General features: G+C 49.4%; 7 protein-coding genes across 7 annotated transcripts; 3 read left to right on the top strand and 4 right to left on the bottom strand.

Moving 5' to 3' along the window:
* Positions 1-476: 476 nt before the first annotated feature.
* FIESC28_06334 (uncharacterized protein) lies at positions 477-1,714 on the bottom strand (the record flags this gene model as incomplete). Its single annotated transcript, XM_031160478.1, has 3 exons — positions 477-1,108; positions 1,165-1,476; positions 1,531-1,714. 3 exons carry the CDS (start codon positions 1,712-1,714, stop codon positions 477-479), a joined length of 1,128 nt encoding a protein of 375 aa, XP_031015524.1.
* A 618-nt stretch (positions 1,715-2,332) lies between these two features.
* On the top strand, positions 2,333-3,119 carry FIESC28_06333 (uncharacterized protein; the record flags this gene model as incomplete). Its single annotated transcript, XM_031160477.1, has 2 exons — positions 2,333-2,869; positions 2,916-3,119. The coding sequence occupies 2 exons, from the start codon at positions 2,333-2,335 to the stop codon at positions 3,117-3,119; spliced, it is 741 nt and encodes a 246-aa protein (XP_031015523.1).
* Positions 3,120-3,366: 247 nt separating this feature from the next.
* On the bottom strand, positions 3,367-7,910 carry FIESC28_06332 (uncharacterized protein; the record flags this gene model as incomplete). Its single annotated transcript, XM_031160476.1, has 2 exons — positions 3,367-5,618; positions 5,669-7,910. The coding sequence occupies 2 exons, from the start codon at positions 7,908-7,910 to the stop codon at positions 3,367-3,369; spliced, it is 4,494 nt and encodes a 1,497-aa protein (XP_031015522.1).
* Positions 7,911-9,136: 1,226 nt separating this feature from the next.
* On the bottom strand, positions 9,137-10,595 carry FIESC28_06331 (uncharacterized protein; the record flags this gene model as incomplete). The annotated part of the gene is made up of 2 exons (XM_031160475.1): positions 9,137-9,882; positions 9,929-10,595. The coding sequence occupies 2 exons, from the start codon at positions 10,593-10,595 to the stop codon at positions 9,137-9,139; spliced, it is 1,413 nt and encodes a 470-aa protein (XP_031015521.1).
* A 542-nt stretch (positions 10,596-11,137) lies between these two features.
* FIESC28_06330 (uncharacterized protein) lies at positions 11,138-11,570 on the top strand (the record flags this gene model as incomplete). The annotated part of the gene is made up of 2 exons (XM_031160474.1): positions 11,138-11,253; positions 11,312-11,570. 2 exons carry the CDS (start codon positions 11,138-11,140, stop codon positions 11,568-11,570), a joined length of 375 nt encoding a protein of 124 aa, XP_031015520.1.
* Positions 11,571-13,442: 1,872 nt separating this feature from the next.
* On the top strand, positions 13,443-15,949 carry FIESC28_06329 (uncharacterized protein; the record flags this gene model as incomplete). The annotated part of the gene is made up of 4 exons (XM_031160473.1): positions 13,443-13,792; positions 14,005-14,428; positions 14,564-15,005; positions 15,066-15,949. The coding sequence occupies 4 exons, from the start codon at positions 13,443-13,445 to the stop codon at positions 15,947-15,949; spliced, it is 2,100 nt and encodes a 699-aa protein (XP_031015519.1).
* Positions 15,950-16,425: 476 nt separating this feature from the next.
* On the bottom strand, positions 16,426-19,586 carry FIESC28_06328 (uncharacterized protein; the record flags this gene model as incomplete). Its single annotated transcript, XM_031160472.1, has 2 exons — positions 16,426-17,365; positions 17,416-19,586. 2 exons carry the CDS (start codon positions 19,584-19,586, stop codon positions 16,426-16,428), a joined length of 3,111 nt encoding a protein of 1,036 aa, XP_031015518.1.
* Positions 19,587-19,601: the final 15 nt, after the last annotated feature.

Raw genomic sequence — 19,601 nt, 5'->3', positions numbered from 1 at the left:
CCACGAGATGCCTAGTTCATCCCTGCAACGTCCATCCCGACGTTCAACCCGGGTACGTTCTCACCGAGACGATCTGCTGGCCTGGGGTGATTCTATGCGACGTGGAGGCTAGAGAGCTAAAGATAGACCTTTGATTTGATTGTCAAAGCTGATATAATGGGTATCAGTAGGTATGATATTATGAATGGAAACGAAACGTAGATAGAATTAGAAACACCACAGTGGAAGAGTCACACGGGAATGGAAAAGTAGTAGATAATTAAATATTGTGATTCTTCTTCCATTTGCTACCGGTGAGGCCTGCTAGAAGGAATGACCGCTAGGAGCATAAGAAACAAAATACTTTAGTTACTTTACTCCAGCTTAGACCCGCTCTTAAGATACTTTATTTTAGCAACCTAAGCCTTAGAGGACAATTCTTCTAACCGCCTAGTGAGGGTAGCCATTACTATCTAGAATCGTGGTGCACAATTAACTCAGATTATGTGCCCGCCAAAACCGCCGCCAAAGCCTCCTCCCCCGAAAGGGTGATTGCCTCGCCCGCCAGGTCCAGGGAATCTGGGGTTGCCAGCGGGGCCAGTAGGGTCCCATCGTGCGCCGGGAGGAGCCTGAGGATCATACCCTCCCTGTGCATCGGGCCCCTGACCTCCAAATAACGGATCGTCGAAGGTGGGATGCATACCTGAGCTACCACCAGGTCGAGGCAATCCTCCGCCAATGAACGAGCCACGCAGAGGATCATTCGGACCAAGACCAGGAGGATTCAGGTCGTCGTGCCCGATGTTGAAAGGGGACCCGCCCGGCATTCGAAGTGCACCTCTTGGTGGTCTGTTCATCTCATACTCATCCTCAAAGCCTGGAGGAGGGAAATCGCCAACGGGATGAGGTCGAGGTCGAGCCATCTCTGGAAGTGGGTTTGCTGGAGGTGGAGGCATATTTGGGTTTGGCACAGGATCGCCACGGAATGGGCGGTAAGGGTTCTGTGCTTCTTGAGCTCGGCGTTCTGAATCTGCGTTGGCCTCTGCCTCGGCAGTCTCTACATATCCTTCACTTTGTAGTCTGGGAATGAGCTTTTGAACGATGTTGACCTTCAGGTCATGGAGGAAATCTATTAGATTGAGTCAGTAAATGCTTCGAGAGAGGTTGTTTCAGAGGGAAACGTACCAGCAATAGCTTGCTCTGATGTAAATACGCCACGAAGCTTATCAACGAGATCGCCTCGGTCTTCTCCGTTATCATTCATTGTGATGCGAATAGGGAGTTTCTTAGAATCCACAACTTCGCTGATAGATCGTTCAAAACGACGAATGTTGTCGTCTCCCACAGCTAATCCTCTAACCTCAACTTTCTTGCCCATACGATCAACGCGGAAACTGAAAGTCATGGCGGACTGTTTGTGTGAATACACAAAGCTGTAAGAGCCAAAGCCCGAGTTCCATTGTGGCGGCAGGCGAGGAGCAAGTGACTCGCATTCAGCTGTTGGTCGGGCGTTAGCTAAATCATGCTGCTGTGGGGGACAGGTAAACTTACAAAGCTTCTTATCCTCGTGGAAGCCCTGGAGCTTAAATCCAAGAGCGGAAAGGTAAGAGTGGTTGAGTAGAGCGATGACTTCGTAACAGGACGCAAGATCTGATGAATCGTCGTTTTGGGGATGTGTAGGAAGGGCATCTGCCATGCCGCCTAGGATGGCGGCAACACTGAGAGGTTCTGACATGATGAGATGTTGTTGTTGATGAGTGGAGTTATTAGGATAGTGGTAGTGGAGAAAGATGGAGGTCGAGGTCAAGACGAAGGGAAAGGTGCGTCATGAAATAGTTGCCTCTCAGCCCTATATGTGGATCTTAGGCTTTCTGCTTCGCGGGGCAGTGATTGCTTATACTTATATGCATTGGGCAGGACCGTTACGCAAAGCTAGATCCAACCAATACCTAGCTCTGATGCCTAGAGCACCTACGCATTCTGAAGATAAAATTAAGAACTGGTGTAAGTTTGGATGATGCAACAAGCTTTAGTAGGCCGCCTTTACAGCTAAACTTCGTGCTGTGCTCGTAAGTTTATATAAGTCATGATACTGCGCAAGAGAACTACTATCTCCCATATTTTGTCACCATGATAAGTAGGTATCAACAGTGCGTCATAGTGTTAGTATACCTCGATACTGTAGCTATAACTCTGCTCAGGCATCTGATGCTAGGCATCTTCATGATGATGGACTACATCATGTCTCATGACGACACCATCACGTGATGTCGCGTTCCACTCAACGCGTCCCCCACGTCCTCCAAACCACCAATTCTTCACCATCACCACCACCAATCAACCCTCACTCACCATGGATAACGGCCTTGCAGTCCCCCCCGCCGCAGCTTCTCACCTCATTTCCTCCTTCACAACCTTTTTAACCCTAACTATCCATACCCTCCTCTACCACCGCGGCCTTTACCCTGCAACAACTTTCCTCACCACACGTGCTCTCAACCTCCCTGTCCACCAGTCCCGCCATCCCGGTCTCTGCACGTGGATAAACGATGCTATCGCTGCTTTATCAGCACAGTTACGCAAGGGGACGGTGAAGCGGGTAGCGGTTGTCATGCACGCTGCGCATACTTTTGATGTGCTTGAGCGATGGGTGTTTGATGTAGCGGCTTTCCCTGGCGGATGGGGTGATAGGGACCAGATGACTTATAACCCTGCTTTGGTGGAGGGTGTTGATGAGCAGAGTGGTGTGAATTGGACGGACGTGAGCCAGGCTCTCAGGGGAGCTCTTAGAAGGGTCTCGCATGAAGCTGAAAAGATGACTCCTTTACCTGACGGTAGCACTTTTACAGTTGCCGTTGAGCTACGTGATGAAGCCAACGCCCCGATAGGTGTAAGTGTAGTCTGGTTCGTTCAAATATATCAGCTAACAGGCCTAGCAATCACAAGATTGGATTCCTTCCCAACCACATCTTCAACCACCAACAGACACTTCTCTAAGTCAGGGATCGTCTCTTGGAGGACAAAGCACAACACCACTTCGAGCCGTTAAAGCTGGCCCTCTCTTTTTCGAGTGCTGGATCGAGCAAAGCGATCCGCAATCACCATCACCATACCCATATGATACCCAATTTAGAACATAGATTATCGTCATCATGACACTTCATAACCTCTAATTCATCTTGTATACATGACATGAAGCCACTGTCCTGGTCCCAATTGCCAGACCCGAATTAGTCCTTGCCATACGACCCTGCTCCCTACTCCGACAAAGCCCAGAGTCCGCCGCGTTATGTACAGCCCGGCCTTCACGGCATAACCAATTCCTTGACTCATTACCAACAGGTTCCTTTTCAGACGCCTAAACAGCCTCCCAGAGGACAGCAGCGCCTACTCTGTCGTCCCCTTCAACGCCGCGCGCAGACTAACCATCTCGCGCTTGAGTCGCGCGTTCTCCTTCTTCATCCTCGCTGTCTCATCGCTTTGATCGCGCAGCCGAACCATAAGTTCTTCCTTTTCTTCTTTGCCCTTGCCTTTGAGAGCTTTGACGATCTTGCCAAGTTCACCGTTGAACTTTTCGTATAGTAATTCGTTCTCTGCTACTGCCTCTTTGTATAATTGATCAATGGCCCGGACCTTGGCTTCAGCTGCCTTGACCGTAGTCTCCATATCGCGCTGGATCGCAGTGTGCTTCTCTTGAAGATCGTGAATAGCAGCAGGAACTCGGTCTTCCAACTCTCGGACGGCAGCAGTCACTTGTCGTAAATCAACCGAGTTTGATCCTGGAGACTGTGCCTCATTGAGGCGTGCCATCTCTTCGCCAATTTTGGATAGCTCAGATTTGAGAGCAGCATCCACGTCGTCAACAGCCTGCTTCTCTGTGTTGAGTCGTTCTCGAAGCTTTTGCGGTGATTGTAAGCGGAGTCTCTGGGTTCCACGCCTGGATGGGCTCGAGTTCGGGCGAGGGGGCGATTCAGCTCCCGGGGGCGCAGAACGGTAAGGGCGCAATGTCGGAATGTTGCTTGATGATAGTGTCTTGGAATGCCTGTGGATCTTCAGTGGTGAGGGCCGCCGAACTGTCTCATCGGACGGCTCTAAAGGACTTGGTTCAAATAGGCTAGGTTGAAGCATATCCAAGACATTCTCCTTTTGTCTTGACACTCGCATCGTCTGGGCTACTCCGGGACTAACTGGTATTCTAGACGGCGTTGTCTTGGGGCTTGTTGCGTTGAGTTTCTCCGATGTTTGATTCGCTTCTTGAAGTGGCTGCGGTGATTCTTCGCCATCGTCGAGTGTAGTCGTTGCCATCAGGTTCTTCAAATCGGATAAGGAGCTGCGACGCTTCTTCTTGGGCGACCGTGGTGTTGGCGGTGGTCGCTCCGTTTCTGGCTCTCCTATTGTTTCCAATAACCTATGGGAGCTTCCTGGTCTCTGTATCTCGTCAAAAGCCCCTGCTATGGGTGGACGATCCCTAGAACCTGGTCTCCGGGCCAACTTTTTGGGAATTGTGTTGTCATCGATAGACCTGGAGCGGCCTAGTGACGCTTTGGATAAGCTGTTTGCTTCGCCTGCTGCGGGGTTTCTGTGCTTACTGAGTTGTCGCCATACTGATGAACGATCGTCTTTGCTGTTCTGTCGTAACAGGGTATCGAATCCAAACTTGCGGCGCAGTGAGGAAGTGTTTGATGCCAACGAGGGGGTATATCCTTTGCCACGGATGGCCGAGTTAATTGACTCATAAGTTGAGCTATCCAGTCCAAAGCTGTGATTCAAGCTAGGCTCTTCAAAGATCCGATCGCAGTCTTCCACGAGACGGTCTAGTAGATTGATGTAATTCGCGGCTGTTCCATCATATACGAGCAATTCCGCAAAGGCAAGTGTCAGTGCTCCTCTGTCGCCATCATTGCCGCACCCGTCCAGCAGATCGGCCAAAAGCTTGATGAGGGCAGTAAAAGCACGGCGATTTTGAGGTGCCATATCGCCGAACAAGAAGTTGACAAAATCTGCAAAGTCGCCAGGCACTCGTTTGTTAACACGTGCCTGAAGTGTATCCATAGATTTCATCGACATAACGGGGCTTATTTGATCGGCCCATGCGATTCGAAGAAACTTTTCAAAAGCAACAAAGATGACCTCTGTACCTAGGTCAGCGGTCGCATCAAAGTCATAAGGGCTCTCTATGAGCCTGTTGTAGAGTTCGTTAACAGTCAGTTCGTCAACCACTGAGCGTTGCAGCAAGGTCCGACCAATAATAAGACCTTTGCGGTTCTGCAGAGCGGCAACGTAACTAGTGAATGTCTGCTCCAAGCGCATCAATGGGTTTTCGGTACGGGTTTCCTCTTGAGATATGCCATCCTTGCCACCCTTTATTGAGCTAACAACGGATGCCTGACTGTTGTTTCGGTGAATCGAAGGTACCTGCTTGTGCTTTGAGCTCACGCTTGCCGTGTCTGAAAGATGAACGGAGCTGCCGCCCCAGAAGCTGGATAGGAGCTTCACAGGGGACGAAGCGAGGAATGACTTGGTCTTCTCCGCTCTAGTGTTGAGTAGGAGACCATGCAGTGTCTTGGAGTAGTACGAGACGAGCGGTGCTGTGAGTTGCATGTTGGAAACATTGTGCTGTGTACTCAAAAGTTGTATCACTATAGCTCATTAGTATCTGAGTTGGTAAACTTGTGATAATGGAACTCACCTCGGCGCGACATCGTAGGGAGGAAGTCTTCCAGTGCAACATCGTCCTGGAACTGCCTCCCATTCAGTCCAACTGTGAGCATAGATACCCGCTTCATGTCATTGGTCGTCACGTTGACAACAATCTCAACGCCGTAGTGGCCCACGGGCGCTCCTTTAGTGCCCCTATCATGATCGACAACCACTCGAATCGGGGCAGGCTCCTTGCGACCCTCGATAAGTTGGTCGGCGCCCTCCTGGAAAATGGCTGCGTGAAGGCCCAGGTTGCTATCCGGCATACGCGCTGACCGTAAAGTCCAGGTGGGGTCCTCTCGCTCCTTTTCTGAGAATCGAGCCTCAACTCTCGCCTTGACCACATCCTCTCCCCATTTCGAGGCTCTTGCTTCGTATATCTCTTGTAGAAGGAAACATCGCGAGGTAACCGCTTTACTGATTCTGTGCTCGCCCGGGTGAGCACCTCTCATCTCTTCCGTCGAAGTCATCCAAAAGAGCGTGCCATCATCTGCTTCGGTAAACCGGACTTCGGCCAAGTCATGCCATCCAGTGAAAACAAACTCATACGCGGCTGGGCCACCTGCGGCATTTGTCATTGAGATAAGTAGTCCAGCTGCAGAGGGCTTCTCAATCTCACGCAAGAGGTCTCGTCCTGTCATGGTTCCACTCATCTTCTTGAGAATGACCACGCAGTCAGAAAAGAGGAGAAAGATACCGGATCTGTCTGACTGATTAAGCAACGGCTGAAAGGGTGGTGCCAATTCGGTAAAGTCGGCCGTTGCAATGAGGCGTCCTTGCGGTTCAAGATTCAACGGCCAGGCTTCAACCATATTTCGAAGTCTATTGGTAACGTGAGGCTTGTCAGGCAAGGGCTCATCCATTGAGCAGATATTTGTGATGATATCTCGCGCCTTCAGCATGGGCTGCAGAGCGGGGTGTGTCATTGGAATACATCCAACGATCTGGTCAATGAGCAAGCTGTAGCGGGGAAGCCTTTGCACGGGCTCAATGAGAATAGAGCGGATCGTCTGCTCTCCAGCTTGAGCCACTCTCTGCCTGAAGCTCGACTGTTGATCGAGGAAGGAGTTGAGTAGCGTAGGGAAGTGCTGGCTAGCTTTAATGTAATCCTGATAGCATGCCGTGAATTTGGGGAACCACTCCAGGAATAATCTGGCGATAGCCAGGGCACCGCTTGGATCTTTCGTTCGGCCGATCTTTGAACCCATAAAGTGCATTGTCGGCGTCTCCATGTCTCGTATCGCCTCCTCTTCCGTGTCGTCGAGAATTCTCCGCAATTCCTCCATAAAGGCAGAATTGACCTGCAGAATACCATCTGCTGAACTGGGAAAGAGTTTCTCCAACTCTTCTTCAGAAGGACTCAAGCTACCAGGTGCTCGCGCTTGAGCACCCTCGCGGAAGTCAGCCGCAACATTTGTCACCAACTCCCTCACTTTAGACACATATCGTTCCTCAGTCTCCACGAGTTCTGTGAGTTTCATTCGCAGTTCCATTTTCTGGTCCTTGAGGAAAGATTTGCTCCGATTTAACGCAGTCGGTTTCGATGGTGCTCTTCGTAGGCGGCTGGTCGGTAGGAATACTGGCTCTCCAAAGAGCTTTATCAGAGGGGTATATCCTCCATATTGTCGCAATGTCGGGTCTAGGATATCATCTTCGTCGTCGGGCACTTCTTCGAGATCGGCGGACTGAAGAGGCACGATAGCGCCCGGTGGAAGGACGAGGTCCATATCTACATGGCTGATATGTTGTGTCTGTAGAGCGTCTTGCAGTGTCTCGATGATGTCGGCCGTGTGGTCGCTCTGGACCATGTCCTTAACAATATCGGCGGCATGTTGCTCACTGAACAGCGCAGGTGCGCTACCGGGACGTCGACCTCGTGTAGGGTATAGATTCTTAAGGTATGTTTTGACGCCATCGGGTAGTTCTGTAAAATATTTGAAGAGGCCAAAGGCGAGGGCGCGGTAGACCTCATCTCCCTGAAACTCGCGGGGTAGGTGGTGGACTACGCTGTAAAATGGGGAATTGGGCGATATTGTTATTCGGGGAAAGCTCTGGAAGCCGGCGGGCGTAAAAACATGGACTTGTACTCGAGAGCTGTTGAGGGTATAGTTTGCGGTGGTCGAGGGCCCGTGGAATAGCAGCAGAGGCAGATGGCCGAGTAGAGGATCGGCGGCGTGGTAGAGAGTAACACTATCTGACGACAGCGCCAGCTCTTCGGTAACGCGAACCATGGCGTCGGAGGAAGGGTGTGGCTTCTGGTCAGTTCAGTACTGTACTATGCAGTGCAGTACGAAACAAAAGGTGTGTTGACGTTGACGATTTTGTCGGGCGGTCTCCAAGTTGGGCCGCAGATGGAGAGCGATTCGACGAGAAGCGATTAATGACTACAGTAGCGGTACAGTAGCTTAGCGGCGCCCAACCTAGAGGGTAGACGATGAGACGAGACGAGAGTTTAATCCGTAAATCCAAATATTAACGAGTCGCCTCCTCCCTCGTCACGGATACTCAGATTTGCGCATGCGGGCGGACAATCGAATCGAGGGGTTGACAAAGTGACGTTGTTTTGGAGATCGATCTCGGGCTGGGATTAGGACGAGACGAGCGAGATGGAGGTTTGAGCTTTGGCCCGTATCCGTAGTCGGTCGGGAGTCAACAAAGCCCAGCTCAGCCTAGGGACCCAGCAAAAAGACCCAGACCCAGACACCTCAGAGAGAGACAATGTCGGGGAGCGGGAACTCAAGCGAAAAAAGAAGGTGGGTCTAACCTGTTTCGAATGGAAAGTAAACACACTTTCACTTCTCCTCTCGAAACCAACCACTAATTATTTACAGTAGTAATCGTGTACTGCATTGCATATTCCATATCGTACGTGCGTCACACACAGATCCATTGATAGAGGTGTTCATGTTGTGGTTCAGTTGATCAACAAAAGCACGTGACAGAGAATAACAAAACACCCCGAGATCAACACTGATCAACCGCCGGAAGAAGCTACATCCTCAGCTGAAGCAGGGACTTTCCATGATGCGGGCTTGATCTAAAATAAGCTTGGTTACAGTAACCCTTGCCCTGGCAACAAGAAACTTCAGCCCAACAACAGCGGCGGTCAAAGCCAAAAAGCCAAACATGGGCAAAAAAAAAAGTCAATGCCTTATCCTGGACTGCCTAGGCGGGGACTAGCGGATGCTCCCTAGGTTCCAAGGCATTGACCGCTGAACTTACAGTTCCCACCCAATTTGCGGCACTTTTACTGGTGGACGCGACTGACGCGATCAGCTATTCCCGAAGCACCTCAGACTTTCAGGTTTTGAAGGATGAGATCCATACAATTGCCAAGAAATTGCATGTTTAAATGCCCTCAACTCATTTCCCATTTCACGCGATGCTATTCTTATCGGATCATGAATACAACAGAATGAAGTCATCGTCATTGACAAACCCCACTAAAGATAACAGACTACTCTTCCTCAAAGGCTTGGATCACCTCCTCGGCACCTCGAACACCAGATCGAACAGCGCCTTCCATATAACCTTTCCAGACCAACGATGTCTCAGTACCTACAAAGTGAACTCTCCCATAAGCTTCACGCAAGGCTTTCCCACTATCGTCTGTCAAGATTCCCGGCATCATGACTGGTGATGGCGCACCCCAGATAAAAGGCTGTTTGGTCCATTCTTGAACGATAATATTAACGGGTTCTGGCGCTTTGATGCCCACCGCGCTAAAGATACGCTTGAACTGGTTCGAGACGATCCTCTTCCGCTCTGCGGATGACCACTTGGACCACTCCCTGCCTCTATCGCCGACGACAAAGCAAGTGATGCTATACTGCCCATCCTCTTCTGAGCATGTGTCTCTTGAGAAGACAATAGGCCCAGTCTCGCTCTCAATGATGCCGCTTAGACCGGCTTCACGCCACCATGGCTTCTCAAAGACGAAGATAGACTTGGAATAGTAGCCCAAGGCAGTGCTGTCGCTCAGCGTCTGCTTACTTGGTGGCAGGGGTGGATCAAATGCGATGGTTGAGTAGAGACATGTCGGCACTGAAATAACGACCCTCTTTGCCCAGAAGTTATGTCTCGGGTCGGCTGTTTCGACGATGGCGCCAGTCGAGCCTTGTCTAATCTTTTTGACAGGGCAGCGAAGTCTTACAGCTTTCTTTGGCAGCTTGGCAGCCAAACGGATCGAAAACGTCTGGTTTCCTATTCCCTGTTAGCTAACGATCGGTTATAAGGTGGACTTTCATACCTTGTCTGTTGCGCAGATACTGTCCTCCATCCTTCTTGTCAGAGGCCATGTTATCCAAGCCTGTACCGGCGCGGAAATAGTCCACCATGTACAGCGCGCTGACTTCATCAGGCCCTACACCTAGGAGACCACTTGTAGCAGAATCAGCGACTGCTGGACCAAGTTCAGGCCCAAGATACTTGGAGCCCAGCTGGCCAAAAGTCAACGAGTCCAGCATTTTCGCTTCAGGGTGGCTAGAAGGGTTCTCCGGGTCGATCTCGTCAACCCATTTGTTCAGTGTCTCGAGAAACTCTTCGACAACCTCAGCTGCACCCGAAGGTAGAGGCAAAATACCGTGCGGTAACTTGACAACTTTGCCGTCTGTTTCCTCGTGAAGATTAAACCCGGTGGCTCGCTGCTTGATCAAATCAAAACCAAATTCATTGGCAAGTTTATACATCTCGCTCTGGTTGGTGTCATTCAACCAAGCAGCACCGAGATCAACTTTACCTCCCAAGTGTGAAGCCTCAACGCTCAGCGTCTTGCCTCCGACCCTCTCACCAGCTTCGAGAACGACGACAGAGTGACCGGCTTCATGAATTTTGACTGCGGCGCGAAGCCCGGAGAGGCCGGCACCGACGACGACGACGTCGACAGTCTCAGGTTTGTTGGATTCAGTAAGTGTCATCTTGGAATGAGTGAGACGATGTATGTGAAGAGTGAGAAGGGGAGTAACGGATGTTTATAGCCAGAAGATGGCTTAGATATGGGGGCTACAATCCTCCTTCAGGCTATAATCTCACATGTTGTACGCGGTTTCGTATTACACTAGTCTCATTCCTGATGTCCATGACTGTGTTGATGATCACTGAGGTTATGCTTACATGCTGAGTGAGGTATCAGATCCTTGGCTTTGGGAAACGAAATATACCCTTGTTTAGCCGCATTCCGCTTAAACTTAGACTTCCCTGTACTCTGTACTGTTTTGGATAGTTATATTATGTGATACGTGAAATATGATAGCTTGAATAGAGATTGTTGGTTTTGCGAATGTTTCGTTTCACTGAGACTCCCGTCCGTCTTCACGTGGACCCACGCTCGGTTGGATTTAGCGCCGCATCCCAGAATTCTGGACCTGAATTGTTTCATAAACATCCAACTTCAATCTTCCTCTAATCTGGTTCATAATCCTTCATCTCATAATCCTTTACACAGGAAACACTCATCATCATGGCGAGCCAATCACGCGGTATGCCCGTGCAACACAATCCCTCATCAACCAATTACCGCCTCATCGAACTACCCCCAGATCTACAAAACATTCTTGAGGCTGAAGACGCCCCCGTGTAAGTCACATTCAATCTTGATATGATATATGAGCACCACGCTAATTTCTTTGTTCAGCCTTACTATGGAGCCCAATGATACCTCTGCTATTATCAAAACACCCAACAAGACATATGCGCTCCGCCAAAAGAATACTTCAAATGCACTTATGCTTCTCTCGCCTATGACGTCGCCTACTGAAGACGAGCCGTTCGCTGAGGGCATCTCTATCATTTCTACTATCAAGGAGACTGTGGAACTGGATACTGTTCCCGAGAAGGCGAAGAGTGCACCAGGGAAAGGGAAGTGGCATGAGCGGTTCGGACGGAATAGATAGCCGGTTCCACGATGTAGAATCGTCAGTCAGTGGCTTAGGAGGACATGGATTGAACGGACATTCGGATATCCGTTGCTTGAGAAGTTGCGATAGCCTTTCAGAGTTAATATCATGCCGCTCTTGAAGACAAAGACTGGTGGCTGATTGGCTGTTAGGCGAGCAAGCAGCAGGATGATAGACCGTTTGTTAGTTACACACAGCCTGACCTGTGATACTATTGGGCATTAACATGAAGCTGTTTGTAGAAGACACATCTAGAACAAATCGATATTAACTTTCATACTTACTTGTTCATGTATGGTCTATATAGTTCCTGCAACACAACTGCAGTGTCTACATATACATATGCCAATACATATGCTAATACATATGCCGGCATGCTGATTCCGGTTAGACATGACAGGCCAAGCCAGGTATACAAACGTCTCTGTTGGTTCCCTCAACATCGCTACTCCCATGCAGTTGAAATATAGTGATGGATGATCAACTGACGCCCCCTCATCTGATATGATGCTATCAAACCCAATAGCATTCATCAAATTATTAAGCCACAAATTAGCAGCGGAACTCCCGCCTTAGCCCAATTTGCCTTCCAAACACTTGTTCTGTAGATGCCCGAAACAAGTCAAGGTTATCCCCGGAGAGTTGGTATCTTTTGTATAAATGCCTGGTCTGGTTCGAAACTCAAAACCGCCAAAGGAGGTATATAGTTAATTAATTCCCCCAATTTCACGACTCCACATCTTGATATATCTGCATCATACGACAGTCTAGTATTTATTTCGACTATTTCTGGTTGACGACATAGTATTGCAGCACTTGGTTGTGTCGTATCTATCTTTCATCCGTATTCATTCTGCACTTTCATCGCAAATCACCTCCTATCAGCCTTACGATCATATCGATCGATACTCTAAGCTTGTGAAATCGGAGGTTGAAAAGAGGCAACGCTAATCGACTAATACCAAAGTGCGATTCAACGACGCCAGTTTTTTATCCAGCATCACATCTGGCTACTTACTACCTATCGAACACCCTCGGTCATTCAATACTTTCTTTCGAACCCTCCAACAGAACTCAACCTTGCTCACCAGTGGTTCGCATCCGTATTTTGAATTCAAGTCAATCATACATTTAGCGAATCGAGACCAAGATCTACAGACCGTTGCGCTCTGTCTGGGCTTCAAAAGGAAGCGTCGCTTTCGTATTCGGTCACAGCAGGCAAGTGATTGAGTCTCTATAACAACTTCACCTCTCCATTCGGTCATCGCATCCATTTCTAAGGCCCTTTCAGGTGGGTAACAGATGAATCATCCTCTAAGGCTTAGAGCGCCAAAGCAAAGGTGCCTAAGTTGTGGTCTAAACTGGCATGAGATGCTAAACTATTTCATCTCTTATACTCTACCACTGGACCTTACGAAGTCGTGGTGAAAGGGACATCTGTTTGATCCATGACGGCAGGGCGGCTGGTTAACAGGGAAACATTTCTGCTACAAAGAAGTTACTCTTTGCATCCCGAGCCTATGCAGTGTCTGGCATCGAAGATTAGTCTTCTATCAAGAGACTGAGCATAAAAGAAATCAAGTCCTATTAGCGAAAGCCACTTGGCGTGAGTAAAAAGGTTGCAAGTCACAGCCGATCGCAAACTCTTGCTTTAACTATCGTCGCATTGACAATGCAAGTGCACTGCATATTCACTTTGACTTTCAATGAATACACTTCTATGGGGTTGCAGCTGGTCCGCGGCCGCCCCCAGCACTTTCCCTTTCGTTCTTGCCTTACTCAATAAAACACAATAGTATATCTACACTTCTTACAAAATTTCTTCCTTTTCTTTTCTAACAACTACCAGGACACAAAGTGGCGGCCGATATGGAGACCTCTGACGATAGCGACGTCGAAGAGATACATCAGTATACCCAAGAGCTTTGTGCTCAGGAGGTGACAGCGTTATTCCCAGACATATGCCTACAATCACTCACGTCGATTGCCGAACCACTTGAATTCATTCCCCAGGCCGTGATAAATCATATCATCGACCTCCTAGAGTCGGGGAAGACTTATCCAAAGCGAGAACAAGCGAGCCAAGCCCTCGGCAAGAGAAAGCGCGATGACAGCGAACAAGATGACGATCTTGCAGAGACTGTACTTCAGGCCAAACGCCTATACGTCCCTAAAGATCGAGAACAGCCGCGGCTGGGTTTCAAAGATCCTCATTTCGTGTAAGTCATACCCCCCAATACTTTGGCGCATCTTACAAAGGGTCTCTGTGGCTTGTGCCATCGCCCTGTTTGTGGTGTGGTTCGTGGCTAGGAGTACCTAAGCTACCCTCGCCATGCAAGGTATTTTTGTTTGGGGAGCAACAGACTGGCGTTGCCAACAGAAGCTTTGCCTGCATTTTATAGGGCGCATCTAAAAGTTAATCTCAACACAGGAAGCACATGATTGCGGGAGATTTCCCGTTTGTCCCTATGAAGGTCATCCAACATGTCCTTTCGAAAAACAACTCCCTTCTCTTCCCTACGTATCTTGCCCTCAACGATATCATTGAGGAAGCAGGCGAACCTATCCCTTTCAATTGGGCATATAAGAAGCGACCCTCAGTTATGCCACCAAAATATAAGGAAGCGAACATTGACGAATCCATAAGGTCTGCTGATAGATCTTTGGAAAGGGAACGAGGAGAGGCAGAGTTGATGGAGGAGCTCAAGGCCGCCAGAGCTACCCGCCGGCACGCGAGGATAGAGCAGCAAAACTTTGACGAGGCGAGATCCCGAGGCGAAATCAAAGAGTGTGAGTGTTGTTTTGGTGACTTTGCAGAGAATCGGTTAGTTCATTGCAACGGCGGTGACATACACGTAAGTACACCACAAGCCTATCAGTTCAGTCTTTCACTTGATGGACGAGGGACCAGATGGGGAACGCTTTTCCCACTTTCTGATTGTCATGGATCAAATTATAGAATCACTTCATTCTTACTGACACGCTTCCAGTTCTTTTGCTTTCAATGCGCCCTTCGAAACGCCGAGATCCAGGTTGGTCTTTCCAAACATGAACTAGAGTGCATGTCGACAGAGGGGTGCAAGGCTGGCTTTTCTCGTAAGGAGCGGGGAAAGTTTTTGCCTCCGTCACTGGCTTCTGCACTCGATAAGATTGAGCAGGACGAGTGTCTTAGACTGGCCGGGTTACCTGATCTTGCCCATTGTCCATTCTGCTCTTATGCTGAAGAGTATCCACCAGTGGCTATTAATAAGGAGTTCCAGTGCCGAAAGCCCGACTGCATGGTTACAAGTTGTCGTGTTTGCAACCTGGCAACACATCTCCCGAAGACATGCGAAGAGGCCGCTGAAGAGGACGCACGGGACAAGGGCCTGGTTGTCAGGAGACAGGTGGAAGAGGCTATGTCACAAGCCCTTATCCGCAATTGCAACAAGTGTGAGTTTTCGTATCGTAACGTCTATCGCAATGTACGTCTGTGGCTAATGAGTTTTATAGGCAACACCCCTTTCATCAAAGAAGATGGGTGTAACAAAATGACTTGTTCCAAGCCAGGCTGTCGCAATGTGCAATGTTACGTTTGCTCCAAGTCTTGTGGTTACAATCATTTCGATCGACCAGAACGAGGGGGCAAAGCGGGCAATTGTCCATTGTTTGACAATGTCGTCGAGCGACATGTAAGGGAGGTCGAAAAAGCTGAAGAGGAGACCAAGCAGAAGGTTCTAGAGGAGAACCCAGATCTTGAGCCCGAGCTTCTTGACTTAAGTTTCTCTTCAAATGTCAAGAAAGACGAGGATCGTCGATTGGAGAGGGCTGCGGCGAGACATATTCCATACGGGCGACCGCCTCGTCGCGATAATGACCAGCAACCACAAGTCCCGGCAAATGGCTTAAGAGACGGTGTCGAAGAACCGGTGTGGCTGGGCGAAAATGCTGCGGGAAGGTGGTACCAACAACCACGACAGGTTGAGCGGCTGCAACAACGACTACAGCGACTACAACAGCATCAGCAGGCTCAAGAGGCTCAAGAGGCTCAGCAAGCCCTTCAAGCTCGTCTGCAAGCCCAACAGCAGGCTCAGCAAGCCCGACTACAGGCTCTCCAGGCTCATGAGCGGGCCCAACAAGCTCTGCAGCAGGCACAGGGAGCACAGCAACTGGGACAAAGTCTAGAGGCACAACAGATGCAAGCACTCGATGCCATGAAGGACCACTTTCGACAGCCGATATTTAATGCGTGGCAGAAGTTTAGGAATTTTACAAACGGGCCTATGCCTCTTCCACTGGCACCAGGACAGGCGCAACCAGTTGCTCTGCAGCCAGGTCCAGTTGAGCCACACTTGCAACAAGGCCCCCCTCCCTCAATGCCTAACCCAAATCCCTAGGACCGCTTTGCCTGGCAAAGAAACCTACCTTGATGCTTAATGACCAAGAGCATAATAGAAACAATACCCTCAACTGAAGAACAGCGCTCGACGCTAGTCGAGTTATATAGTGCATATTTAGTAGCAATAGATCAGATCAATCAATATACGAGGGGAATACGAACACTATGCATTGATGGTGGCCTTTTCATACCTTGAATTGCGGTTCAGAGATATATTTCTATATAGGACCAATAGCGGAGCAGGTGGGTGATAGGAGAATAATCTTCTAAGATTTAGGCTACCATGATAAAGGAGCCTAAGTGATGGTCTAAGCTGGCATAAAGTAATTAAAGTATTTCGTCTCTTAGGCTTTTGGGGGCTTATTCTTTGGACACCCTGACGATATGAGTGATGCCAAGTTTACAAACAAGTTCCGTTGCTCCAAAGGTATCATTGATTCTATCACATTAATTCTAGAGTACACCAAGCCAATTCTACTCATCATCTTCAGATTCAGCATACGAATCCCATATCTCATCATCATTACCTCCAACATCCTCGTCATATGAGACGATGTTGCGTCCGCTCCTTGTTGATCGTCGAGTGGCGCGTACAGGTGGCTCCTTTTCCTTTTTGATTTGTTTTGCTGGAGCTCGTTTTCTTGATCTTGCGCTTGTTCGTGGTGGTTCGGATTCTGCCTCGGACTTTTCTGGCTCTGGCTTAGGTTCTTCGTCTTCTGGTACTGCTTCTCTCTCAGGGGTTGCATCCATCTCAAACTCTGACTTGGCTTGTGGTTCAGAGTCCAGCCCTGTTTCAGCTTCTGACTTCGAGGGCGCTTCTTCTTCATCGACATCCATTGGTATCATGGCTCTTTGTTCGGCCCCATCGTGCTCCATTAAAAGCCCATCATCACCATCATCGTCCTCATCAATGGCGGGGAAGAAACTCGAAGTATGGTGCGCCGGTGCTTCTTTCTCCTCTTCCTCTTCTTCGTAGCCATCTGGAAGAAATCCACCAGCCAAATCCCCATCCTCTACCGGCGCAGGCTTCTTCGAAAGGGCCGAGTCCCTAGCATGCCCAAACACAGATATGTCGTCGGTGATTTCTCCATACTCCTGCCTGATCCGTTCCGCTATACGCATTCCCATAAGGAAGCGGCGCCATTGGGCCAATGCCTTCTTTCGTCTCTTCTCGTCTTCTTTCCGTGCGCGCTCTGCTTCGTCCTTTTCAAGTTCTACCATGACCATATCATGGTTCTCCTCGGCGATGACAACACCCTGGATGACAGGTACAGCCATGCGGTGGCCGAATTCAAAGTCCACGACAGCTTCGGCGTAATCGATTTGGAGCTTCTTGCATACTCGCATTGCCCCGCGGAAAGGTACATGCACAGCGCCCTTTGGACACATATGCTCGGCAAACAAATCGATATTGCTATAACACAGTTAGTGACTTTCGAGCCAGACACACATAATTCTTCATACCCGTAGTCGTTCTTGGGAATAACTCCATCCTTGATCGGTGGCGGAATGATCCAGTCTGTCTGTTCCCAACTGTAAAGACCCTGCAGAACCTTTTCTCCTGTTGCAGCCTCCGCTTCCATGATTTCTCGTCGACGATTCAAAGTAGCCGCACGATACGGGACTCTTTTCAACGGCTGCTCCCCAGCTTTTGGCGCCCGACCCTGCTTATGCCAAGTTTCAGCACTCTTGACATTCAGAACATCCCTGCGTAAGAATACATCCTCTTCTTCCACCTTGCCACCCTTGATCTTGTTCTTGAACACCTTTGCAGGCTTCGCATTGGGGTTAAGAGCCTCCTCGCGCTTCAAGTGACGCTCGAGTACAAACTCCTTGGACTGTTTGTAGTATTGCAGAGTCTCCTGGCCTTCCTTGACCTCCTTCTTCTCTGGTTTAGCAGGCTTCAGGTCCGTCGCTTCTTCGGCCTCGTCGATCTCGGTTATAGGATGTTTCTTGCTACCTCTCCTATATCCAGAAATCGCAGTCTTGAACCAATCAAACTGATCGTACCGCTTGATCTTCCCATGCCGATTGTAGACCGGAACCTTTACTGGCGTCATCCTAACTCCCTTCGTACGACCAGGAAGTGTATTGCGCTTCAGATACCTGACTGTGACGTCCTTGGCGGTGCCATCTTGCGAATAGCCAATGATGTAAGCCATTATTTGACGTGCCTTGTCGGCTTTCGCTCCACGTGGTTCAAGGAACTCGATCAAATCTCGATTTGTTCCAACCACATTCTTGACGATTGCGTCAACGGGCAGAAACTTATTAGTGACTGGTGACAAAACCTCTGTCCAGTAATGTGGGAAATCCATGTCGGCGTCATATTTCTTGGTTGATATTTTTCGCGGCGTGATTTCCATCTCAACCGATTCGTCATCGCTATTCTTATACTCAAGCTCCAAGCCATCCGAATCACTCACGACCTCGGGCTTCGCCTTCGCTTTTCGTGTCGGCTTTTTGTTCTGTGTTGCTTTTTTGTTAGGTTCCTTCTTTGTAGCTGACTTCGTCTGTTTGTCTGGTGTCGATTTCGTCTGGGTAATATCGGTCTTCTCCGGTTCGGCCTCCTCGAGTTTGGTCCACCCGAAACCTAAGCAGGGCAAATTCGCGACCATTCGTGCTTCCAAACCCAGTCCACGAAGTAAAGCGGTGAATAATTGGGCTCCTACATCTCGGCTTCCCTGGCAGTTGCGAGCGCAATATCTCAACCCTTCTAGACCTTCGATCTTCTCGCCGAATTGCTCCGGATCATGGGGCTCTGCTTTTTGCGCCTTTGTTAGTCGATCCAGACGTTCAAGAGACATGTATCCCCATTTCCTTAGCCCCGGCGCTGTGATTCGAAATCGCTGTTTCCACCAGGCAGCCAGTGTTTTCATGAGTCGAAATAGGGGGTCTCCATGGCTCATGTCAACAGCCCCTTCTTCCAGTCTCTCGGCCTCGGCGCCCCAGTCGCGCGCTCGCCTGTCGGGTGCTTTTTTGCCTTTGCCTTTCACTTTGGCATTTGTCGGGTTTTTAGGTGTCGGCCTCTTTTCGAGTCCGCTGTTCCACCTCCATCGGTCCACCTCGTCCCAAAGCCTCGGGGGTAAGTGAGAAATCATAGTCGCCTGTACTTCAGGATCGCAAAGCCATGAATTTCGAGTAGCATTGTGCCAAAGGAGTAACATAACATGAACGCAATGCGAGGCATGTCGAACCTTTTTTTCGCGCTTCGTTGGTCCTTTTCTGTCGGAGGTATTCGTGAGTGAGATTCGTGTATCTCGAGTAAGTGTCAACTCCAAGTCCCCAGAAGTTACTGGAGCGTCCGGCAAAGCTGCAACTGGCGCTTCAACATCCTCAAACTCGATATCGTCGTCGTCCCCAGAATCATCCTCAGCGCCTTCAGATTTCTTTGGCGGTACAACATCCTCAAATTCATCATCTGACAAAGATGTCAAAGAGCTTCCGTCATCGTCATCGTTGTCGAACCCATGAAGAATTGAATTCGAATTAGGCGTTGCCGATGCGTCTAAGTCGTCGTAGAGAGTTGCTTTGCGCCGTGATGCATCGGACTTGTCTTTAGCCACTTTTGATGCTCTACCTTGTCCAGGTGGCGGCGACTCACGCAAACGTTTGCGCGGCACAAGAGGAGGCATGCTGATACCGTAAAT

Source organism: Fusarium coffeatum (assembly GCF_003316985.1).
Source record: "Fusarium coffeatum strain FIESC_28 chromosome Unknown BRIP53273_contig_136, whole genome shotgun sequence".
NCBI lineage: Eukaryota > Fungi > Ascomycota > Sordariomycetes > Hypocreales > Nectriaceae > Fusarium > Fusarium coffeatum.
Note: the sequence above shows the minus strand (reverse complement) of the source record. Positions and strands in the feature narration are given on the sequence as shown.